The sequence below is a fragment of the Plodia interpunctella genome, chromosome 24 (genome assembly GCF_027563975.2).
Source record: "Plodia interpunctella isolate USDA-ARS_2022_Savannah chromosome 24, ilPloInte3.2, whole genome shotgun sequence".
NCBI lineage: Eukaryota > Metazoa > Arthropoda > Insecta > Lepidoptera > Pyralidae > Plodia > Plodia interpunctella.
The window spans coordinates 5,923,979-5,947,933 of record NC_071317.1 but is presented as its reverse complement, the minus strand read 5'-3'; the positions used below and the strand labels follow the sequence as shown (position 1 = coordinate 5,947,933).

The window sequence follows — 23,955 nt, the reverse complement described above, 5'->3', positions numbered from 1 at the left end:
CCAACAGGGCTGGTCTTCACGACAATCATTCTCGGAGCACTACTCGGCAACGCACTGGTCATCATCTCAGTCCACCGTCACAGAAAACTGCGCGTTCTCACAAATTACTACGTCGTCAGCTTGGCCGTCGCTGATATGCTCGTCGCCCTATGCGCGATGACCTTCAACGCCAGCTCAGAACTCACTGATGACTGGCTCTTCGGACCCTTAGTCTGTGACATCTACAACTCTTTAGATGTATATTTCTCTAGCGCTTCAATCCTTCATCTCTGTTGCATTTCTGTTGACAGATACTATGCCATCGTCAGACCTTTGGAATACCCCGTCACTATGACACACAGAACTGTCTGTTTCATGCTGGCAAATGTCTGGCTTTGGCCGGCTTTTATCAGCTTCGTCCCGATTTTCATGGGCTGGTATACGACAGAGCACCACAGACAATACAGAAAAGCCCATCCGGACGTCTGCATCTTCAAAGTAAATATGGTTTACGCTATAGTTTCCTCTAGCGTCTCCTTTTGGATACCAAGCGTGGTTATGATATCTATGTACTGTAGGATATTTAGAGAAGCAATAAGACAAAGAGAAGCGTTGACTAGGACTTCATCTAATATATTGTTAAACTCTGTTCATATAAAGCATACTTCGCATTCTGCCCACCATTCTCATTACCTCCACCCTGATAGAAGACCATCAGATATTAGTCCAAATTATAGTACTTTTACAGAGGTTGGGCCTGAAGAGACTGAATTAGGGGGGGAAGTTGTGATGTCCATTGGTGATATTTGCCCTAGTAAAGAGGCTAGTCCCAGGAAGTCGGTTAATGTGAGTTGTGATACGGCAAGTTCTGGGTATTGTTCTGGTGGGTCCAACAAGAGGTCATCAAGTGGACAACCTCCAACTGGATGGAGACCAAGTTGTTCTTCGGCTGTGGCTTCCAGGGATTTAGCAAAGGCTGCTACTGAGCTCAATGCACAAGGTAAAATATCTGTTTATTTCAAGTTTTTATAGAAGTTGCGTAGCGTCTTACTACAAATAGTTTTTACACGAGATACAAAGTTAATAATAATTAGAAAAAATTACCTCATTTCGTGCTCTAAAATATTGTTCTATCGACAGCAAATTACTTGCATTTTTTACAACTTTTGAGTCCATTTGTTTGAAGCGGTATTCATTATCAAATTTTAAAAATATTCTCTGAGCTTTTATCAAACATTTACATTGTATTATAAGGTCTCCGAAGATCTGAGATATTAAATTCACATATTTGCTCACTCAGTTTCTTCCACACAAAATTGGATTTTCTCATAAATTTCGTTATGCTAAATCCTAAGTGCCTGAAAGCCTAATAACGGAGTAAACATTTCATATTTAACGCTCGACAAAAAATGTACTCATGTAGTCCAAATTTGATCATTGAAAGCGCAGTCCTCAGTTCAGCTCAGTCGTGCATCCGTCGATGGATAACGCAGAAATTGTATTGAGACTCGACGTAGGTCAACGTACGTCAGTGTCAAAATCTATGGAAATAAGGGACACGCATATCATGCCTCCATATCTGTCTACGCCAGTACACCACAACACTAGGCACGTCCAGTGACGCGTCACTATCGTATCGCTATCGAACATGACAATTTAAATTTGATTCCTGCGCGCGCACTACAAATCTAGATTTTTTGGTTTTTGCATTCCTATCATTCGATTTCTGTTTTCCAATCTACCAATTTGTAAGAACAAGGAAAAATATAGTTATCTAATTTATATATATATCTATTTAATTTTAACTACCTATTAGTTCCGTAAGGAGCAATATCCTAATAAACATTATGTGGTAGGAATTACTGCATTGTATAGTATATAAAGGTGATAAATCTATATATGTATATATAAAACTCTTGCGTTACTGAGTGACTGACTGACAGACAATGTACAGCCGAAACAACTAAGCGTAGGAAGCTGAAATTTTGCATGAGGGTTATCTGGGGAGTGTAGGTGAGCACTAAAAGAGGATTTTTGGAAATTCTACCCCGAGGGGGGTGAAAGGGGTGAAAAACGTAGAATATGAAAGTTCTACACGGTTGAAGATAGTAACTTGAACATTTGGATTTTGGTTGTTTATAACAAATTAATGAATACGTGTTTCAGATTTTTCTGAAAATTATTGCTCGGCTAAAACCTTAATAAATTATACGCCTAAACCTTCCTCAATGATCACACTATTTATTTAAAAAACCCGCATCAAAATCCGTTATGTAGTTATAAAGATCTAAGCATACATAAGGATAGACAGAAAGCGACTTTGTTTTATACTGTGTAGTGATGTGTGACAAGGACGAATACTTGTATATAACATACAATACATATCGTTTTGTATATATGTTCTGTAAAGCACACATTTAGCTACTTATCACGAGTTCTTCTTATCTTTGGCCTGTATTTCGCTCCATTCCTCGGTGGCGCTCTGGTAAAGTTCTTGCCACTGGACCGAGAGGTCCCGGGTTCGATCCCCGGTCGGGTCATGATGGAAAATGATATTTTTCTGATTGGCCCGAGACTTGGATGTTTATCTATATAATTATGTATTTGTTATAAAATATAGTATCGTTGAGTTAGTATCCCATAACACAAGTCTAGAACTTACTTTGGGGCTGGCTCAATCTGTGTGATTTGTCCTAATATATTAATTTATTTATTTATAGATAAAATTAATATATTTCTTTTATCTATGTTTTAATCCATGTGAACTAAGAAAATTAGATTAATTCTGTCATGCAGCACTAAAACACATCAAACTGACAACTCCAGTTAATGCATTAACTTCAAAATTAATAGAACTTAATGCGAAAGTTCCGAAGCCAAAGTTATCAAATATTAACTGCTTAAATTCGCGCATTTGAAAGCGAAATTAATGTTGTGATTTCAAGCTCATTCGTCGTAAATAAATTTAATAAAATTTCGTTATTTCGAAACGAAACTCGACGTTCACTTTGGTAATGGAGAACTTTATTAAACTCTTCGTCGTTTGTTGGATTTAATTGTTGGATTCAATGGTAGGAACAATAATTTGTAGTATTTAATCCTATCCTGTTAATATTATAATGGAGGAGTGGATTAAACGTATGTATGTTTGTTACTCTTTCACGCAAAATCTACTGGACATGAAAATATAGTACCTAATCCTATAATATAATAATAGTATGTGTTCAAAGCATTATTGATAGTGTAAATGTTTTTATTGTAACCAGGTGCAAGTCTTCGTGTTGCTGGCAAGTCTTGGCGAGCCGAGCACAAGGCAGCCAGGACTCTGGGCATCATTGTTGGCGCTTTCTTGCTGTGTTGGCTGCCATTTTTTCTTTGGTAAGTCCTGTCACTTATAGCTCTCTCTATCTCTCTCTTTCATTCTCGCGTGTTAACATAAGAACATTAAAATTTTGAAGATTCGACGCTCATTTTATGATTTGCCACTAGCGCGATGTCAACCCTCTATGGAAATGCGAATATTCAAATAGCAACTTTTTAGTTCTCCAATAATATTTTTCTACACAATTATTATAAAGAGATAGGCGTTTGTGAATTTGTGACTTTGTGAGTTTGTATGTTTGAGGCGGGTAATCTCCGAAACTACCGAAACGATTTAAAAAAAAATTTAACCATTAGAAAGGTACATTATCCAAGATTGCTATAGACTAACCCCGGGAACATCTAGTCATTTATAATATATTGTGCCTAGCACGATATCCACGAGAGGCATGGGGTGATTCTATTGCAGGGCTAATACTACCTACCACTATCCCGGGTCCCAATCGCCTGACGACTTATTTACAGAAAATCTGTTTAATTTTGTCGACAACACCGGAGAATTGCTTATAGATCTCCGCTGAAACAACTTTCCACATTTTGCAACTGGCAGGTGACGATAAATAGAAAAAAAAAGGTATTAATTTAGAAAAAATATATAATTTAGTAGAATAAAACAGAAATAGTTGGGATGGCACACTTGAAATATATTTGAAATATAGGGTAGAAACATAGATTAAGTAAGTATTCGGAGTACCAACTAATTCCATGGGTAAAAATTACCTCCAATGACAAAAGACAAATGTTAAACAGAAACATACAATATAATATCTACACTTGCGAAAATAATCGCATTTTTTCGTCCCACGAGTTTATCGTATCGTTCAAAATTAAAGCTACTTTAAAACATTAACATGCATGGTGCTAACACGTAATAACATGGGAAAAAATTCCCCTCACGTATGTACAGGCGACTGCACGTCAAGTCACACTAAAATTGTCCTTAAGAAGTGGTAATAAAGGCGAGGTTCCAATGTTAGGGCAGACAGATATGCAAACTGTACCAAATATGATTAACGTTTGAGTTTTGTCTCGGAAAAGTTTAGAATTTGACAGGAGGGTCTTTTTTGGGTAAACTTTTAAGTATCTTATGCGACTTGCCTTTTTTGAAAGCGATTTCATTATGTTCAAGATCTGTCTTAGATTTAATTCACATTTCAAATGATTAACTCATAATCTATTTGAGTAAATATTGTAGACTTATTTTGTTACGATTTTTATTAAAAGTTTATCTATTGTGTTTAATAGATACAAATTTAATAGAATAAGCCAAAATTTAACCGTTGCAAATAAACAAGATTATTTATTAATCTGTCATTGTGTAATAAGTGGACTTTTTGAAAATTAATAGTTACACTTGAAATTCAAAAATGTTCAATTCAAAATTAAAATTATTTATTCAGAAATTAGACCTTCACAGGCACCTTTTCCACGTAAAATTTTTATATTAAATAGTTATTTCACACAAGCTATACAAACTACTGGCTACTAAAAGATACATTTTCGATTTTGGATATTTAACTTTTTATTGACTGTTATCATCGCCATATCATAATTAAAATATTTCCACAGGTACGTCACAACGAACGTTTGCGGGGAGCCTTGCGAGACGCCTTCAGTCGTCGTCGGCGTCCTATTCTGGATCGGCTACTTCAACTCGGCTCTAAACCCATTGATATACGCATACTTCAACCGCGATTTCCGAGACGCGTTCAAAAACACGCTCATGTGCGCTCTGCCATGTTGTTTTAGCTGTTGGAAGGATACGGGAACAGCGCAGTTCGTGTAGCAGACGGGCGATTTTAGAAGAGGGTTTTAGACGCTTTAAAAATCGCAAGTAAAATTTAATCGCATACATATGTTTTTGTAATTATTTTCATAATTGTAATATATTATATTTACAGATAGATATTTATTTTAATGCTTAATATAAACTAGTATAATTATAACTTTTATTTGTTTAAATATAAATTATGTAAAACTAAATGAATACAAATTATACATGAATAAAAAATTAATCGAATATAATTTTTTAAACAAGATTAGATTGTTATTAGAAATTTTCAAACAAAATATGCCCCAAAATGATAGCATTTATCTTTTATTTCAATTAAAAAAATATTATTTGATACTAACACCTATAAAATATATCTATTTAGGTATAACTTTTCAATTGTAGCAAAAATATTTCAGTGTTATTTCTTCTTCATCGTCAATCAATCAATCAATCAATCAATCAATCAATCAATCAATCAATCAATCAATCAATCAATCAATCAATCAATCAATCAATCAATCAATCAATCAATCAATCAATCAATCAATCAATCAATCAATCAATCAATCAATCAATCAATCAATCAATCAATCAATCAATCAATCAATCAATCAATCAATCAATCAATCAATCAATCAATCAATCAATCAATCAATCAATCAATCAATCAATCAATCAATCAATCAATCAAGCATTTATTAACGTTACCGGTGGAGCATCCTCCGTTTTCATTTACCTGTTACCATCGATTTTACTTCCACATACGACACGACCTGTTCAATTAAACAGTCTGTCGTTTCAACTGTTCTATAAATGCCCTTCGTCGCTTTCCTTTCCCTATCCGAGCTTCGACTTTTCCTTCAATCAGGAATTTCACAAAGTTATCGTGCCGTAGGTGGCCAAACATTCCTCGTCTTGTATCAATTACCCACAGAAATGATATCTTCTCTGTTATTACATCTAGTACTTCCTCATTTATATTTTTATCAATTCAGACTTCAGCACCACATTTCAAATGCTTCCAAACGTATTCGATTTTCTTCATATACACGATACCGTGTCGTCGACACGCAATCCATAACGGTGAATATTAAAAAAAGTCGCAAGACTGTTAAATTAGAGCGAAATTTACTGTTATGGGTGTGAAGTAGCAACCGTTTTTATGCTTTACGTCTGTTAGTGTGTTAGTCTACATACGTGTTTGGTATATCAGGTTAAAACCACTGTTTTTTTTTGTACAATTACACAATTTTACAGTTATTCCTTAGTGTTATTGTCACGGTGCTTAGGTAATTTCTAAAAACATTACGAGCGCACTCTTGTACAGATAATTTTGTTAATATAATATATTTTTATTAGAAATCCGCATTTATAACTGATGAAGTTTAATACGTGTGATTATGATAAAACATTTTAAAAAATTGCTACATTAAATTGTATTATAAATAAAATAAAACACATAAATCGTACCTAGTTGACTTTTAAAATTGTAAACTGAAAAAAAAATCGGTTTAATATTAGTTCTAGATTAAATTGACATGCTTATATAGAAAATAATTATATGTATAATATGTATAGTAATATAATATTTTTAAATAGACATTAATTTTAATATAATAATTTTATAAGTACAATTCTAATTTAATTTTCGTAATTTAAATATAATAAATTGTGATAGCTAAAGACATACTTTGTATATATTTATATAGGCACAAGTTTCACAAAGATTTATGATTCGTGGTTTTAAATTAACAAGAATATAAGTTCAGTTTTATTCCACTGTTATAATTTATTGAAGCGGTGGTGGTGTAATGATTAAGACGCCCCTGGGAACCGAAAGGTCCCAGTTTCGAATCCTACTCCATTATTAGAGCCATGAAAGTCGTTATGTGTATTTCATTCCACGCAATGACCACGACCCTCAGCAATGAGGAATACGACTATGAAGAGATGTACAGATAATTTATTTAAAACCAAAAACATTATTCTATAACATTTGAGATTTTTTTTGTTGACATTCACTCATTCGAATATTTTTTACATAATTAAGATGAATGATTTCTTATTAAGTTGTCTTATACAGAATATTTTTTGTATCCATCGAGAAAACTTTTATTTTAAATTTGATTGTAATTTTTTATTATGTTACAATTTGCTGAAAAACAATTTTAAGTAAATAAATTATTATTTGTATCAAAACCACGATTCATGTATCTTTGTCAGATTAAATAATATATTTATAATAATAATAATAATAATAATTTGTATTTATTATAATAATAATAGATTATTATGATTATAACTTGGCAATAATAGATGTTTATTTCACAAATTATGCTTTAAATACTGCCAATCGGAATTTATTCATAGCTTTTATGTTGTAACATAGTATAGGTAAGATAGTTGCTCAAATCGCGTTGTTAAATAAAATATTATTGAGTAAAATTGTGACGTTTCACGAGAAAATGTACCTGGAGCGCAGTCGCTTACGACATAATATCTCTTAAAACTTTAGAATTGAAACTGTAAAATTTAAGAAATTCCACATTTGACGTTGCTTGGATCCTCTCATCAGCTAACTGAACAAACATTCTTCAAACATAGCTAAGGACACTCCCTGTTAATCCATTGCGTCGATCTCGGACGATCGAGACACAATAGATAAATAACAATTGTATAAATAAAATAATTAAATATATTAGGACAAATCACACAGATTGAGCTAGCCCCAAACTAAGTTCGAGACTTGGGTTATGGGATACTAACTCAACAACACTATTATCTGTAACATTATACATATAACAGTATACTTGGGTCTTGGACGTTTATATATATATATCCAAGACCCAAGTCAATCTGAAAAAAAACATTTTCCATGTTGACCTGACTGGGGATCGAACCCAGGGCCACCAGTGTAGCAATCCGGCATGGTGCCACGATCGGCCGATTTCGTTTTTATGGCCGGCGCATTTTGCACTGGTTCATTAGAGAGAAGATTTTCTTTCAAATAAAATAATCTATCAGCCGTTTGGTTGCTACGATGCCACGAACAGACATACAGATACACAGACACGCTAAACTTAAAACCTCCTTTGTAGTTGGGGATTAAAAATGAGAAAGTGTAATGTTATAAGCGACTTCCCTTTAAAAGGCACCCTTTCTCGTCACAAATATGCATAATTTATTGAATTCAAATGATTTTTATTAACTGTTTAATTAACTGCTGGTCAAAAGCTTCCCCTAACTTGCTCCACGCATTTCTATCCTTTGTGTTCTCTTGTCGAATTTTTTAAATCCAACATCCATCCGATTAAAAATCCTTCATTTAAATATATTTATGATGCATATAGCTGATTCTCCTATCATACTTTTTGACAGAGCTTGTGGCGCATGCATTTCTGTACAGTCAACAGCACATAAAGTTATCCTGCATTAACCTCAAACTTGGGTAGGATGATGTGCTGTTGACTATACACTTTCTGAAGAAGCATATTGCGTATATTATACATCAGTAAAATTTTATTTAGTTCATGAAAAATTTTCTAAGATTAAATGAATCATTTTACAAATAATAATACATTTTACAAACCAACAAACCTATAGTTTGTGCTCTGTATATATTGTTTTGAAGATGTCTCATAAAAGTTGTTATTTTTATATATTAATTCATAGATTTTAGTGTCCTTATTATTGGAAAATTGTACCTGCTTGTTATATTTTCATATCTGCAATTACTTTTTATGCTTAATTCACAGCGAAAACGACGTCACTTTTTGATAATTCGATGACAAGTCAAAACAATTTTTTCCTGTGCTAACTTTTACATTTTCATTTAGTTTCATTTTAATATTATAAAATATCTTAAACTGACATTAATGTTAATTTACAAAAGCTCTAAACCTAATGAAAAGGAATAATTTCAAAATGTAATTATGCTCGGAACCAATTTCTATTATTTCAATGGCGAATCGGGAATTAATGGTTGTAATTAGATTCCATTTCGCAAAATGTCCCAACTCTCTGCTGCGGAACAAAATTTGCATACTTTAACTATTCATGCTAAATAACTGAACGTCCAAACTAAAAAGTGAATTCAATTTATAGCCACGGACAGGATTTTCGATACTTTGTCGACAGCGATACTTTTTTTTAACACCAAAGTATTGAAACATATTTTGTATCAATAGTGATACCACGAGAACTGTTGAGGGTTGGACTATATGGCCGCAATCTAAAATAAAAATAAAAAGTGTCATCTTGACTTCTGGCTCCTTCCGTCTCTAGGCTGAATACTGAATACGTTTTTCACTCTCAACAAAATATAATAATCTTGTATAATAATTTTCTAAAATGCATCTTTCTAAATTAAAGTATTGAAAAATAATAGTATTTTGTTTTAATATACTTGTATTAAAATCGAATTATTAAAATAAATATAAATATCTTATGTGAGGCCGGCATAGGCAAGAACAACTATTGCTTACATTTTTATATATCCTTTTTATACACGAAGCGGTGGTGGTGGTTAAGACTGTGGATCGAAAGGTCCCAAGTTTGAATCCTACTCGTGCCACATGAGTTTGTATACCAATCTGAGTCATGTATAGTAATTTTCATCGTCCACCACTTGCTTCCGCTGAAGGAAAACATCGTGAGGAAACCTGTACACTGGTTGATTCTTATTAACTTGTGTGTGAAATGGAGAAGGCAATGGCAAACTACTCCAGTAATAATGTCAAGAAAGTTGTTGTGTGTGTTTCATTCCACGTAATAACCACGACCCTCAGCCATGAGGAATACGACTATGAAGAAGAAGATACATAGAATGAACGAACGGAATTTTATACTCTCGAGGGCGAAGTGCGGGTTTTCATTTCCTTTCTCACTATCGAATCGATTAGAAGTGAGACGCAGCGAACCAATCACATTGCAGTGTGGTTGTCGTCGCGTCACAATGGCGCACTGTGATTGGTTAGCTGCATATCACTGCGAATCGACTCGATGGTGAAATGTAAACAGCAAAGTCGCACAATGCCCATTACTACTCCTACACGCACTGTTGTGTGTGCGATTACTTGTCATTAGACATGATACGTAGTTGTAAAAGTCATGTGAGATGCCTTTTGACGACTTAAATAAAATCTGAAACCAGTGGTAAGCAATAAAACACCACCACAATAATTCCAGGACCTTTTGCCCATGGCTATGTCCGCAGAAAAAGTGTCTTTGAAGCTAATTTTCTCGTCTTCAATGAAAGAATCACACACACATTACTTTATTGGTCTAGTAATTGTTCAGAAAAAAAAAAATATGTTGACGTACAGTCAACAGCACATCAAGCTATCCTGCATGAACCTCTATGGCGTGGTAATAGCGGCGAGATTGCTATGAATTTGGGTAGGTTGATGTGCTGTTGACTGTACATATCACAATATATTTATTAAAAGACACCTTACTAGTCTATTTTGATAAAATGATAAACATTTTAAAGATGTGTGTTTTAAGTAAAAATTTGCTATAACTGATCTCCTTTTCTTCTTCATTTTCTCATTTTTCTGTTCAAATTAGCAATGCTGCGAAGCGTATAACATATCCTACAATTTGCACTGAAGTCAATCCTCCCAAGCTCTCTTATACGAGTGAAAACGCAAGTGATCATTCAAAATTCTAGGTGGTAATTCCAATACCTTCTCATCAACATAACTGAAAAGCTTTTACGAAATATGGCCGAAGCCATACAATCCACGGATTTATGACAGAAAAGCAACGTCTTTGCATTACAAATAATTAACTGAAACGGCACTGAATTAAACTGTTTATTGTCAGCTGGCATGCGATGTTACGTGGATCTTGGGACTTGCCGCCAAATGTTATAAAAATAGCTGTATTTTTAAGATTATGTTATGGGACTTGACGCTGTTTTGAATCACGATTTTCTTTAATTTTGTCTGTAAATAACTAATTGTCTATGCGGTTACAGTAAAAATAAAATTTAATTTTAATGATAACAAAATCATGTCTCCGTTTTAAAATTTTTTGTGAAAGACCAACAAAAATCTCTCTTTATTTGTAAATTTTATTTGAAAATTTGTAAAAATTACATTATCTTTTCATTATCTCTATTCATCTATTAGTTATGAGGCTTTTCAATTATCATTTATTTTAATCCAGGATGATTTGATGGAGAGAATCTTGTAATGATAACTTCTTAGAAAAAATCCTACAGTAACAAAGACAGCGTGGGAAGAGGATTAAATACAAATTTAAACAAAATACAAAGGAGTATTTTCCTTGTATATTGTTTAAATTTGTATTTAAGTTCAATTGACTTGCCTCTTTGTACAACAAAAATAGAAAAAAAATGAAACGTGACAATAATTTTTTTAACTTGGTCGTGATGACAAAGAAGGAATTAACGATAACATTTTATTAATTTTGTTATGAAAATAACTATTATTATAACACTGAAATAGGTAAATATACTTTTATATTTCCTTAAGAGCAAATGGTACTATAATAAAACTAGCTTTTGCTCACAACTCCGCCTGTGAGTAAAAATCCATTTCCCGTGAGAATTTCAGGAAATCTTCTTAGTGCTCCCCTATGCTGTCCTAGGAACCTGCACACCAAATTTCAGCTTTCTACGCCCAGTAGTTTCGGCTGTGCGTTGTCTGCCAGTCAGTCACTTAGTAACACAATAATTTTATATATATAGATTATAGAAGTATAAAAAAAGAGATAAATATTGAACATTGCAACTGGTTGCAAATTTTTCAAGTACTTCATTAGTAAGTATTTTTTTAATTATGTCAAGTATGTGTAACGTTAACCAATGTGTTGACTTTTAAAACAAATTTGTTTATTTATTTTTTCTCCAATTAAAACAATAGATCAATTAAATTTAACAGTTCCAAGAAAGCTAACTGTCGCCATTAAATATACGCAACGATTACGTAGGCAGGTATCTCATTTTATAAGGATCATCATATACTTATACCAATACCAAGAAACCAGTCCATTGCATATTTCAACCAAATTGATTTTCAGCCCGAGTGACTATAAATTGGCTCATACGAAATGCTGTGAACAAAACGCAGCCACAGATTATATAATAGGTACAGTTAGTACACTCTCGCACATTTGTGCGAAAGTTTACATTAATTCAAATATTGCCCATCATCCGAATCATAATGACAAAAATGACATGTCAAGTATTATGACAAAATAATATATAGTAATTAACAAATACCTAATAATAAAGAAACTAATAATCAACGAAAAAGTAATTGATTTACTAAAAGAAATTGAATCATATAAGTATTGTAATTATGGACAAGTCAGCCCCTCATAGATTGATGCACCCGTAAGGGTCCTTAATTGTTACTATTATATATAAGATAGATCTGTTACTCACATTAAGGATGCAAATAAAGAATTGAGTATTGAGAAATATTCCAAATTTTTCCTAGTTGTTCTAAATTATAATAATATTAAATATTACATTTAAATGTACATATTTATTAAACTAAATTTAGTTGTTACCAATCTAGTACACATCTGGTTCAGTGCTGGAGAGGCTGGTAATCTGTCATACAGGTTTTTCTAGTACAGACGCCAGTCTCTCACATAGATCGTAATTTTTGGTATGGTACACCAATTTTTTCTATACCAGTATACTTCCTGTAATTTCTATATGAGAGAAGAAATAAAGATTTTTGTGTTGTATATATTCTATATATTAAAATTCTGGCAGTAAGCCGGGCAATTAACTAAATTTTACAATGATTAGACTATTTGTTCTTACAAATGTCATAATAGACTTTGTGAAATCAACTGATACGTCGATTCATATGGGACAGCAAAAAATCTATCACTCAATCCTCAGTCAGACCATTGGCACGTACGTCATCCTCATTCTCATATATTTTCATGTAAGTTAATTGTGTTTCACATCGATATATATATATTATAATCAGCACTCGGATCACAATCATAACCTGTTTTGATATACCGTTTGACTATGTACATTATGTACTTTTATATATGTACATTATGTATTTTTTATATTATTATTTATTATATAGAAAGAAAAAAAAAGCATTGTAAGAAACAATAATGGTAAGCCGATCTGGCATGATGGGGACCAACACTGTTCAAATGAGTTTCTTTCGGCATTTCTTCTCAGCAGTGGTCGTTCTGAAATGCCAGTAGTTAGTCGCTTGTGAGAAATAACTATAAATATAAAGATTGACGAGAAAAAGTGCCTGTGACGATCTAATTTCTGAATAAATGATTTGAATTTGAATTCCTTGACGACATCAAGCCAGCACTTTTTGGTTTGTCCCTTTTACCAGGCCCTAGCGGGATGGCATGGTCAGGCATTTGTTGTTAAGGTATCAAGCTGAATCTAGAAATGTTGAATAAAATTTCTAGTGTCTTTATATCATGGCTTAGTCATTTTTGTTTGGATTCTCTTCGAAAATATACAAATCATTCACGTTATAAGTTTTTTCCTTTTATTTCTCTTTAATATTTGTTTCATATATACGAATTTCATTTGGTGGCGCAGTGGTAAAGTACTTGCCTCTGAATCGAGAGGTTCCGGGTTCGATCTCCGGTCGGGTCATGATGGTAAATGATCTTTTTCTAATTCGTCCGGGTCTTGGATGTTTGATCATGTATATGTTATAAAATATAGTATCGTTGAGTTAGTGTCCCATAACACAAGTCTCGAACTTACTTTGGGGCTAGCTCAATCTGTGTCATTTGTCCGTATATATTTATTTATTTATAGACAGCGGGATCTATCCTGTTTATAAAGACAGGAGTTTATTTACAGCCCTAAATATAACAATTGACGACCTCAACGATACTATATTTTATAACATGTACATATTATTATATAGATAAACATCCAAGACCCGGGCTAATCAGAAAAAGATCATTTTGCATCATGCCCCGACCGGGGATCGAACTCGGGACCTCTCGGTTCAGAGGCAAGCTTACTTTACCACTGCGCCACCGAGGTCGTCATGTCGCCTAGTTGGACGGAGCAGTTGAACCACTGGCCTGGACTGATATTTATTTATATGTTAATCAACTTCCCCCGCTCAAGATCCAGCAGACGATCATACCTAAGTATCGATATAGTCTCTACTGCGAACGAAATGTTGTCTCGTTTCATCTGTGATACGCGTCAGCGCGCACTGCGTTCCGTTACACGCTCTGAGGCACAATTTTTATTGTTAAAAACGAGCGCTTTTGAGTGATTATAAATATTTTTTCCTTTCTCTGTATTATTGTGTTTATTGAGTCAACATTCCAGACTTGTACATATTTTTTGTTAAACGAGATTTTTATTTTAGTACAAAAGATTATTGAAAGAAAATTGTAAACATACAAAATTGATAATATAAACGATTTTATTCTTAAAATAAACAAAAAAAAAAACAATTGAAATATTTCAAAATAATTTGAAACGATGCTGAAATAAATCCATTTTGGTGTAACTTTAATTTTTAACCCCCGATGCAAAAAGTATGTATAGGTAAGGGTATGGGTAAGGGTATGGCACAGTAGCTCATCAAAGGGTGATCCGATTTGGATGCGGTTTTTTTTATTCGATAGCTAATTTTTATTCGGTAGTTCTTAGATATGTTTGATCAACATCAGTTCAGCCGTTCAAAAGTTGTGGCGAAATGAATATTTAAAGTCGGGATTTTTTTAATTTGTCTAACAAATAAACTTGTTCACTGAAACATTGTAAAGTGTTATTTATCTTTATCTCTTTCTTTAATTAAGAGAGGGAAAGGATACTGTGATAGTGCGCTCAGTAACACGCGTTACTCGTATCTAGTCAATATAAATCAATGGTCGCGTACACCGGAACGCACTACAGACACTCAATTTACGGCCACCGATGCTGAAAATCAATTTAGTTCGGCAATATGTCTCCGGACGACGTTAATGTGTGGAATCGCGCAGTGTTTGAGAATTTATCGCATGTTAACACGGTTTGATTATAGACTATAGCTTTTGCCGCGGCTTCGTCCGAGTTAATTTCCTAGTCCTATGACGTATATATTTTTTTATTTGTCCATGTATTTATACAAAGATAATATTTTTAAATTCCAATAGAATTCCCGCAGTTTGTATAAAAAGAAATGACAAATAAAAACTAAAAAAGAAAGTCACTCAAATGGTTTGTACAAATACTGGCCGCTCATAAAATATAGTCGCAAAATATGGTAACATTTTTTTTTTATATTTCATTTTTTTAAAGTCACTCAAATAGTTCGTACAAATACTGGCCGCTTATAAAATATAGTCACAAAATATGGTAATAAAAATATTACCCCTGTCATTTTCAGGCACAGGTAAATTCATTCGCTGTCCAAAATTGTTCGCCAAAATGGACTGTTGCGTAGTAAAGTGTTTCGGGTCGTTTTCATCCCACACGACTGCCGCTTGAGTGGTTTTAACGTATCGCTCTTCGGGTGTTAAGGTCTTGAATTATTCAAAGATTGATGTCGGGTGAGACCTTTGGAATTACGGAGGTACATTTTTTGTATATAATTCAAAACCTGAAATGTTTTAAATCATGTATTAATGAAACAAGGATTTTTTAAACTAGACATTATTTAAATCCACATCTATTTTTTGTGTAATGTTAAAAAAATACATATATTGTTAGTTTTGACTGTTTTTTTTAATAGTTTTATTGTGACGTCGTCCATAAAATTTAGAAAAAAAAGGTTTAAAAGGAAAGGTTTAAAAGTTAGAAAAAAAATAATTGTTGTAAAAATTCATTTTACTTTCACTGAAGCTCTAAATGTTTCCAAAAGTACAAAGGTATTGCGTGAAGATATTGTGACATGCTACATTTAGATAAATAGTTATTCACACAATCTGGTTCTACATAGTAGCCGATGGTGTACATAGAAAGGTCAGAAGTATGTGCCCATTTATAACAACAATGTCAGAATATTTTTCGTAGTCGACATTAAATACCAATTTTTTGTAATATGTTATTCTAAAATTCTTAATCTGTGGTTAATGTTTTTAAAAACAAAGACTTTTTAATCGTTTCAAAATCAAATTTTTATTACCTACCACTTATCACAAAACTAGTAACTATTTTTCAAAATAAAATATAGTAGGTACTGTGTAATAGATGTACAATAAACGATGCTTTTATATATATAATTATTTAGAGTAATTTTAGAAGTATTGATTGTTGAATCATCATTTACACAATATAATAATTAAATATCTATATTTTATCGGTACACACCAATTAATATTATTATGTATTATTTTTTAATCAACTAATTTTAAGTTACTATAATAATATTGTATATAGCAGAACAACGACCTTCTTTTGCTTTCGGTGAAGGGAAAAACCTTGTGAGGAAACCAGCTATCTAGTCGATGATATCAGATGATATATGAAATTGAGAAGGCAACGGCAAAAGTGTTATTAAAAAAATATATTTTTTTTTAAATGATGACTCATCAATTCATCGATTGCCTAAAATAATGTCGAACGTTTTTTTAAAAAAATGCGTTTGGCAATGTTTTAAGACATTTTAATATAAAATTAATTGGTTTGTTTGCAAAAAGGGGAAAACAAATACGTAAAAATTAAGTGTTGTTACATAGGTGTTATACTATAATTAAACCTGTATGTCTGTGAAACTAGAAAGTAAATGGTTGTAAACGAAATACTAAGTACATTTATTCATAGCGCTTTAGGTATAGTTGTGTATATACGTGTTTGGCTTTGAAATATAACAACAAATATATTTATGTAAATTCAAACTTGACACTATATCGTAAGTAAATAATTTTATTTAGAAGAATTCATTTATTTCTTTACACTATTATTCAAAATAAAGATAAGGATTATGTTATAAATATTTATATTCTCCCCAAAAATGTTATGTGATAAACTTTACTCAATCTAAACTAGCAATATCATGAGTTTTTATTTCAAATTGTATCTCATTTTCTAAATTTATGTAAGCAAAAAAAATATAACAGTCTCTCATAGACAATTGATTGAATGACTCTCACGATCTACATTTAATTTCTTTTCAAAACCGATTTTCCAAAACCACAACAATTATTTAATTCCAACACTGGAAGTTACGAAGTAGATATAAGTAATTTATTATCACATTAATTTACCAAAAGTTGTAATATTAACACAGGAATAACATTCTTATGTATTAAGTCGACATTAAATAATTGAAAACAAATGAAGGCTCTGTCACCTCTTAGTTAAGTAAGAGGTGACAGAACCTGTATAATACATTCAGCCTTCATTTATTTTCAATTATTTAATGCCGACTTATACATAGTATGTTATGTTATATATCGTATGTTTGAGTTTTACCTATTTAAGTTTTATGTTATGACTTATTTATCAACTATCATATCATATTGACAAATATATCGAATCTTTACAAAAGAAATGTAACACTTTTTCTCGTGATTGTACAAGCGTGTAACGCTAGAATATTTTTGTAAATATTGTACAGAAATTAATAAATACAGCAATAATTAGTGGCTATAAGTAAAATATGTGTTTATTTAATTAAAATTAGATTAAGTAATTTTTATGTTTGACTCTTGTTGCATCGTGTTTACTATCGTAACATTAGAATAATCGTACAAAAGTAATAAAGGAAATGATAAAAAAGAAAAATTTTATTCACCACCTTTAGTAAATAAAAACACGGATCTGTTTCGCCGCATGTGGATAAAGTATCTGATAGTCTATATGGAACATATCGAACAGATAGCGTTAAAAATGTATTTCACAAGTATTGGATAATGTTAACTGGCAGGTCGTCTAAATATAATCTTCCAAGTTAATTTTCCAGTCAATATCAATATGATATTTTATGAGAAGGTGCTAACACATAACCGACATATAAGAAAATAGGACAGTCCAATGCAAAAGGAAAATTGGTAACTGTAAGTAAATGTTAAAGGTAGTTCGAATATTTTAAAGCGACCAAAATTTTTTCGGCGGTTATTAAAGTCAAATCATTCAGAATTCAGAATGCCAGTTGTTTGTAGCTTGTGAGAAATAACTATTTAATATGAAAATTGACGTGAAAAAGTGCCTGTGAAGGTATAATTTCTGAATAAATAATTTGAGTTTGAATTAGAAATTAAATCGTCACGAGTCTTTGTCGCGTCGAATTTCGTGAAGATTTATTATTGCGATTTTCAAAGATACAAACCACTAACATTTCGGAGCCGAGAACAAACGCCGCAAAACAAATTTTATGCTCAAAATAAATACATTATTTGATATTCAATGATATTTCCCTTCTTGTAAAGATTTTGGTTACTGGTTTGTCGGCACAATACTTAACAAGTTAGTACAACCCGACTGCGTTCAAAAGTCACGCAGATTGTGTTTAATCCCTGTTCTAGAGCCAAGCTCCGCAGATCTAAGACTTTAATGGGCTCAGTTAAGTTTGTTTTGTCGCGTGGTCTTATTCTAAGATGAAGCGTTAGCGGTGTAATGGTTAAGACCTGTGAATCGAAAGGTTTCAAGTTCGTATCCTACTCGCCATATGAGTTTGTATTTCAGTATACCTAAGAATAAAAAAATAAATAGGATTTATTTATTTTATTTTTAGTTATACTGAAATACAAACTCATATTATTTATGGTGTATATACTTAAAACATAGGCTAATAAGTATGTTTATATATTGTCACGTATATCCAATAAAACGATCGCGGAAAATCCTCCGTATCAAGTTCTGATGAAGTGTTACTCAGAGAAATTGTGTAGGTAATCAAATTGGACACGTGTGTCTCCGTTATTTTGGCGCGTAATATTTCCGATGTATCCTAAAAATACTTAGTGATGTGTTACATCCGTCAGTTAGGTACCAGTTTCTATTTTAAACTAGCTTTTGCCCGCGGCTTACCCCGCGTGATTTTCCCTTCAGTGAAATATTTAGACTATAATTTGATTTCCCCGTACAAACTTTGAACCCCTTTTCACCCCCTTTGAGGATGAATTTCGAAAAATCCTTTCTTAGTACACCCCTAGAACATATAAGGAACATGCTAAATTTAAAGTTTCTAAACCCAGCGGTTTGAGCTGCTTTCGTATGTCAGCCAGTAATTCAGTGTCTTCTTTTACTATTACTTTAAACATATTTTAAATGACTTTCTCGAAAATAATCCTCTTGAAGATAGCTCCTTGACGGAGTCTAAAACGTCAGTTGTTGTTTTATAATTAGTGTTGTACGGTATTAATTATTATACTTTAACTACTTAACAGACACAATACATTGTGGTAACAACTATTATAATATTCCAAGCGTAGTGTAGTTCTGATGAATAATAACTATATGATCCTCACTAATTCTCCTAGACAGATTAGATACGAATTAATTGCAAATACGGTAATTGAGTGCATATCGGTTGATATTAATTGGAGCAGTAATGGTAGGATATGGTTTAATCAATAATCAAGATATTATTATTTATTGATAGGACTATCTATAGGACTACAGATAGGACTACCGATAGGACTACCGATAGGACTACTGATAGGACTACCGATAGGTCTACCGATAGGGCTACCGATAGGGCTACCGATAGGACTACCGATAGGACTACTGATAGGACTACCGATAGGTCTACCGATAGGGCTACCGATAGGACTACCGATAGGACTACCGACAGGACTACCGATAGAACTACCGATAGGACTACCGATAAAACTACCGACAGGACTATCGATAGGACTACCGATAGAACTACCGGTAGTCGATAGTGCTACCGATAAAGACTACCGATAAGGCTACCGATAGAACTACCGGTAGTCGATAGTACTATCGATAAAGACTACCGATAAGAATACCGATAGGACTACCGATATACTAACGATTGTTCGCCCACGTTACACGTTCAAAGTCAACCATCAAACACTATAGTGGTGTAATTTTTTTATTTTTTTTTATTTACTTATTTGAAAAACAAACAGGCTTAAAAATAGGTCTAAGCATAAAATATAATTTTATAAGATGAATCTTATAAATATATAAGCTAGTAAGCACATTGCCGTTGGGCAATGTGCTTGACTGTTGAGTCATTACTACTAGATTCCATTGTCTTTACGTTGAGAGTAGAAACTTATATAATATATACCTACATATTGGAGGTACCTTTGATGAACTACCAAGTGGTAATGGTTTTTATGAAAACTACAAAACATACTTCTTATTCGTGTACAAATTTATTTCCTCCCTTTTCGCATCAAGCTCATCTCACCTGCGTTCTTCAAAGTTTTGTACATTTTCCTGTACCAAATTCAAATTCAAAATTCTTTATTCAATTTTGGACGATATACATCACTTATTGACGTCATGAAATTACTTAAACTAAGTCTACCGCCGGCTTCCAAAGCGCAGGTGAAGAAGAAGCGGCGCAACAAACTTCACCGCAGCCTTTTCTCCAAGAACGTCAATTAACAAATATAGGTCTTATACATATATTAAAAATTAAAAGTAGACCACCTGCCTCCATACAATACAATTAAATTGATGGTATCCTCACATATCCGCACTGCTCTAGAACATTAATTTAGGTCCGAGATAGAATCATTAGCCATTTTAAGGCACATCAACGATGCCTTATACTACGCGGAAACGGTAATGATACCACCATAGCCGAAAAACGGCCAGGGATATGTATATCTTACGGTAAGAGTGATTAATTGAAAATTATTAACAATTGCCGAAAGTCGTGATAAATGTGAGAAATTAATCACATTTAGTCGGTGATTATTAATAATTTAACCATAGTACCGATAATTGTAAATAAATGGGTCTCTATTGGTTCCCCTAATTTAATATTGTATTAGTCTTTGTTTAGTCACAATACTAACTTAACCTAACCGACACAGTTAGGTCTGTGCAGGGGCGCTGCGACGCCCCGCACCCCTTGCAGTCCGAAGTGAATTTTTAACCTTGGGTCTTACTTTATTTATTACTTTTACCAGCCTGTGTAGCGAATTATTAATAATGGCCAATAAAAGTAATTAATTCCAATTAATTATTAATATTTACCAAATCACGTGGTTATTACTAATAATGCCGTAAAAATATTCATAATTTTCAATTAATCAAACTTACCGTGACATATATACAAATTTAATTGGCTTGGGCAGGATTCCAACCTGTACCGGAGGCAGGCAACTGGACAACTAGGCTACACGGTCTCGAATCCTACTCGTGCCACATGAGTTTGTATACCAATCTGACTCATGTATAGCAGTTTTTATCGACCACCACTTGCTTCCGGTGAAGGAAAACATCGTGAGGAAATCTGCACACTGGTTGACAGTTTAGTTCCGTAGTGTATCTGCGACTACCTGCCACTAGATAGCGGTAAGTAGTCGTAAAAGTCATGCCAGATGCCTTTAGGCGACTTGAATAAAATCTGACACCAGTGTTAGCACTAACACACTCGATAGAAGAAGAGACTGCCAACGCTTCCTAAAATCCAATACAACACGTGTAGCTTTATATAAATAATGGACCAAATGAATCGCAGAAACTTTGTGCAAATACCGCGCGGGAGCGACCCTAACCCTATGCCCTAGGTGAGCGACAAAATCAGCAAGGTAATGCGACGCGGCGTAAAGTGTTAATATCTAATGTTTTAGAACAACAATATATTTAGACTATAATTAAATACAAACGTTTGATTGGTAATTAGAATTTTTATAATTTACTTATACAAGAATTCTTGGACAAAGCCCGCTTCAATTTCTTCCCGCTTAAAGCACCAGTGGATCTCTTTAATGAATGAATTTCTTTGTATTTTTTTTATTTAAAATGTAATAAAGAGTAAACATGCTAAATAAATAAAATAACTAGTGATATAAAAACCACAATGCATACGCGTGCGACCTATGTTACTTTAAAGCCAAAACTCATAACGCCCGTCGCGTTACATTGCGTTGTGCAGCATTTCGCCTCTAAGCTAGGAAACTAGTTTACAACTGACGAACAAACAGAAACCCAAAAATTTTCTACTGACAAAGCGAATCCCGAAAACGAGAAACCAATGGATAGTTGCGGATCACAGGATTTGAATGTAAAAGGTATTATGGTTAAAGTATTTCAATTTTCATTTGGGATGCTGGATTTTATTTATACTATACTAGCTCTTGCCCACAGCTTCGCCCGCGTGAATTTGTCTGCGAAAGCGGAACAGACGATTTTCTTACAAACTTTCACCCCCCATTATAATCATTTGGGGGTTGATTTTTGGACAAAAAAGTAGCCTATATTTGAATGGGGGTCTTTATTTGCATGTAAACCAAATTTCATCAAAATTGGTCGAGCGGTTTAGCCGTGAAAACGGAACAGACAGACAAGCAGACAGACAGACATTCGCATTTATAATATTAGTATTCGACTATCGTGTTTGTCTCGAGCGGGGAGGGCGGGCGAAGCCGAGGGCATAAGCTAGTGTAATAACTTGTAGCTATAAGGCATATATGACTCTAACAGCTAAGTAATATTTTTTATTTAATTATGTGGTTTTTATTCATAATATAATGTATTATTATAAAGAGTAAAGATTTGTACATTTGCTTTTTCTTTTTGTAAAGTAAAAACTACTGAACCGATTTTCATGAAATTTGGCATATAAAAAGACGAAACGTTCAGGAGTAACTTTGGCTACTTTTTTGTTATAGGTATGTGCTAGAGTGAAGCCAGATCGGGCCCCTAATAAATTATAAATAAATTGTTAGGTAACAAATTTATTCGTTAGACAAATTTAAAAAAACCCCGGCTTTCAATATTCATTTCGCTACGCTACGGTGCCACATATAGATACACAGACAGACACGTTAAACTTATAACACCCCTCTTTTTGCATCAGAGGTTAAAAAACCAACAGCTATGTAATGCTATGTAAGAACGAAAAAGCTTAAAAAGTGCTGCACGGATTTTCATTCGGTTTCACCAATAGATATTGTGATTGAAATAAAGGTTCAGGTGAACAATTCATTATGGTTTACCTGAGCGAAGCCACTATATATGTATACTGAAGCAACAGATAGTGACGTCATATGACGACAAATTTTCCCATATCAGCATTACGAATGCCATTTCGTGTAATTTAATTTCCCGTGTACATTAGACTTGTAATTCACTTCCAAATAATATGTATACATACATTACCGTATCGGATGGAGAATCGTGGTTTTCTGTGATCATTTAGATGTGTACGTGTAATAAATATCGTCTGAAATTTTAATTGAAAAGGATGTTTGGAAGGAATACTAATTTAATTTTGTGTCAGATATAAATTATAATATAATTCTATAGCTAGCCCCAAAGTAAGTTCGAGACTTGTGTTATGGGATACTAACTCAACGATACTATATTTTATAACAAATACATATATAGATAAACATCAAAGGCCCGGGCCAATCAGAAAAAGATCATTTTCCATCATGACCCGACCGGGGATCGAACCCGTGACCTCTCGGTTCAGAGGCAAGCACTTTACCACTGCGCCACCGAGGCCGTCATGTAAATGTAAATTACAGTAATAAAAAAATAACTGGCCACGGTTAATATTTTAAAGTAATTAATAATTATTGTAATCAGGCATTATAGGGACCAACACTGTTCAAATGAGTTTCTTTCGGCATTTCTTCTCAGCAGTGGTCGTTCCGAAATGCCAGTACTTTGTAGCTTGTGAGAAATAACTATAAATAATGACGAGAAAAAGTGCCTGTGAAGGTCTAATTTCTGAATAAAT

General features: G+C 33.2%; 1 protein-coding gene across 2 annotated transcripts in view; it reads left to right on the top strand.

Moving 5' to 3' along the window:
- The window catches only part of LOC128680497 (octopamine receptor beta-3R-like), a 53,877-nt gene extending 36,057 nt beyond the window's left edge, over positions 1 to 17,820 (top strand). For both annotated transcript variants that reach the window (XM_053763699.1, XM_053763698.1), the window contains exons 3-5: positions 8 to 979; positions 3,246 to 3,357; positions 4,930 to 17,820. In XM_053763699.1, the coding sequence (XP_053619674.1) occupies positions 136 to 979; positions 3,246 to 3,357; positions 4,930 to 5,146 (1,173 nt within the window). In that variant the 5' untranslated portion in view covers positions 8 to 135 and the 3' untranslated portion in view covers positions 5,147 to 17,820. The remainder of the gene's footprint in view (positions 1 to 7; positions 980 to 3,245; positions 3,358 to 4,929) is intronic.
- The last annotated feature ends 6,135 nt before the right edge of the window (positions 17,821 to 23,955 follow it).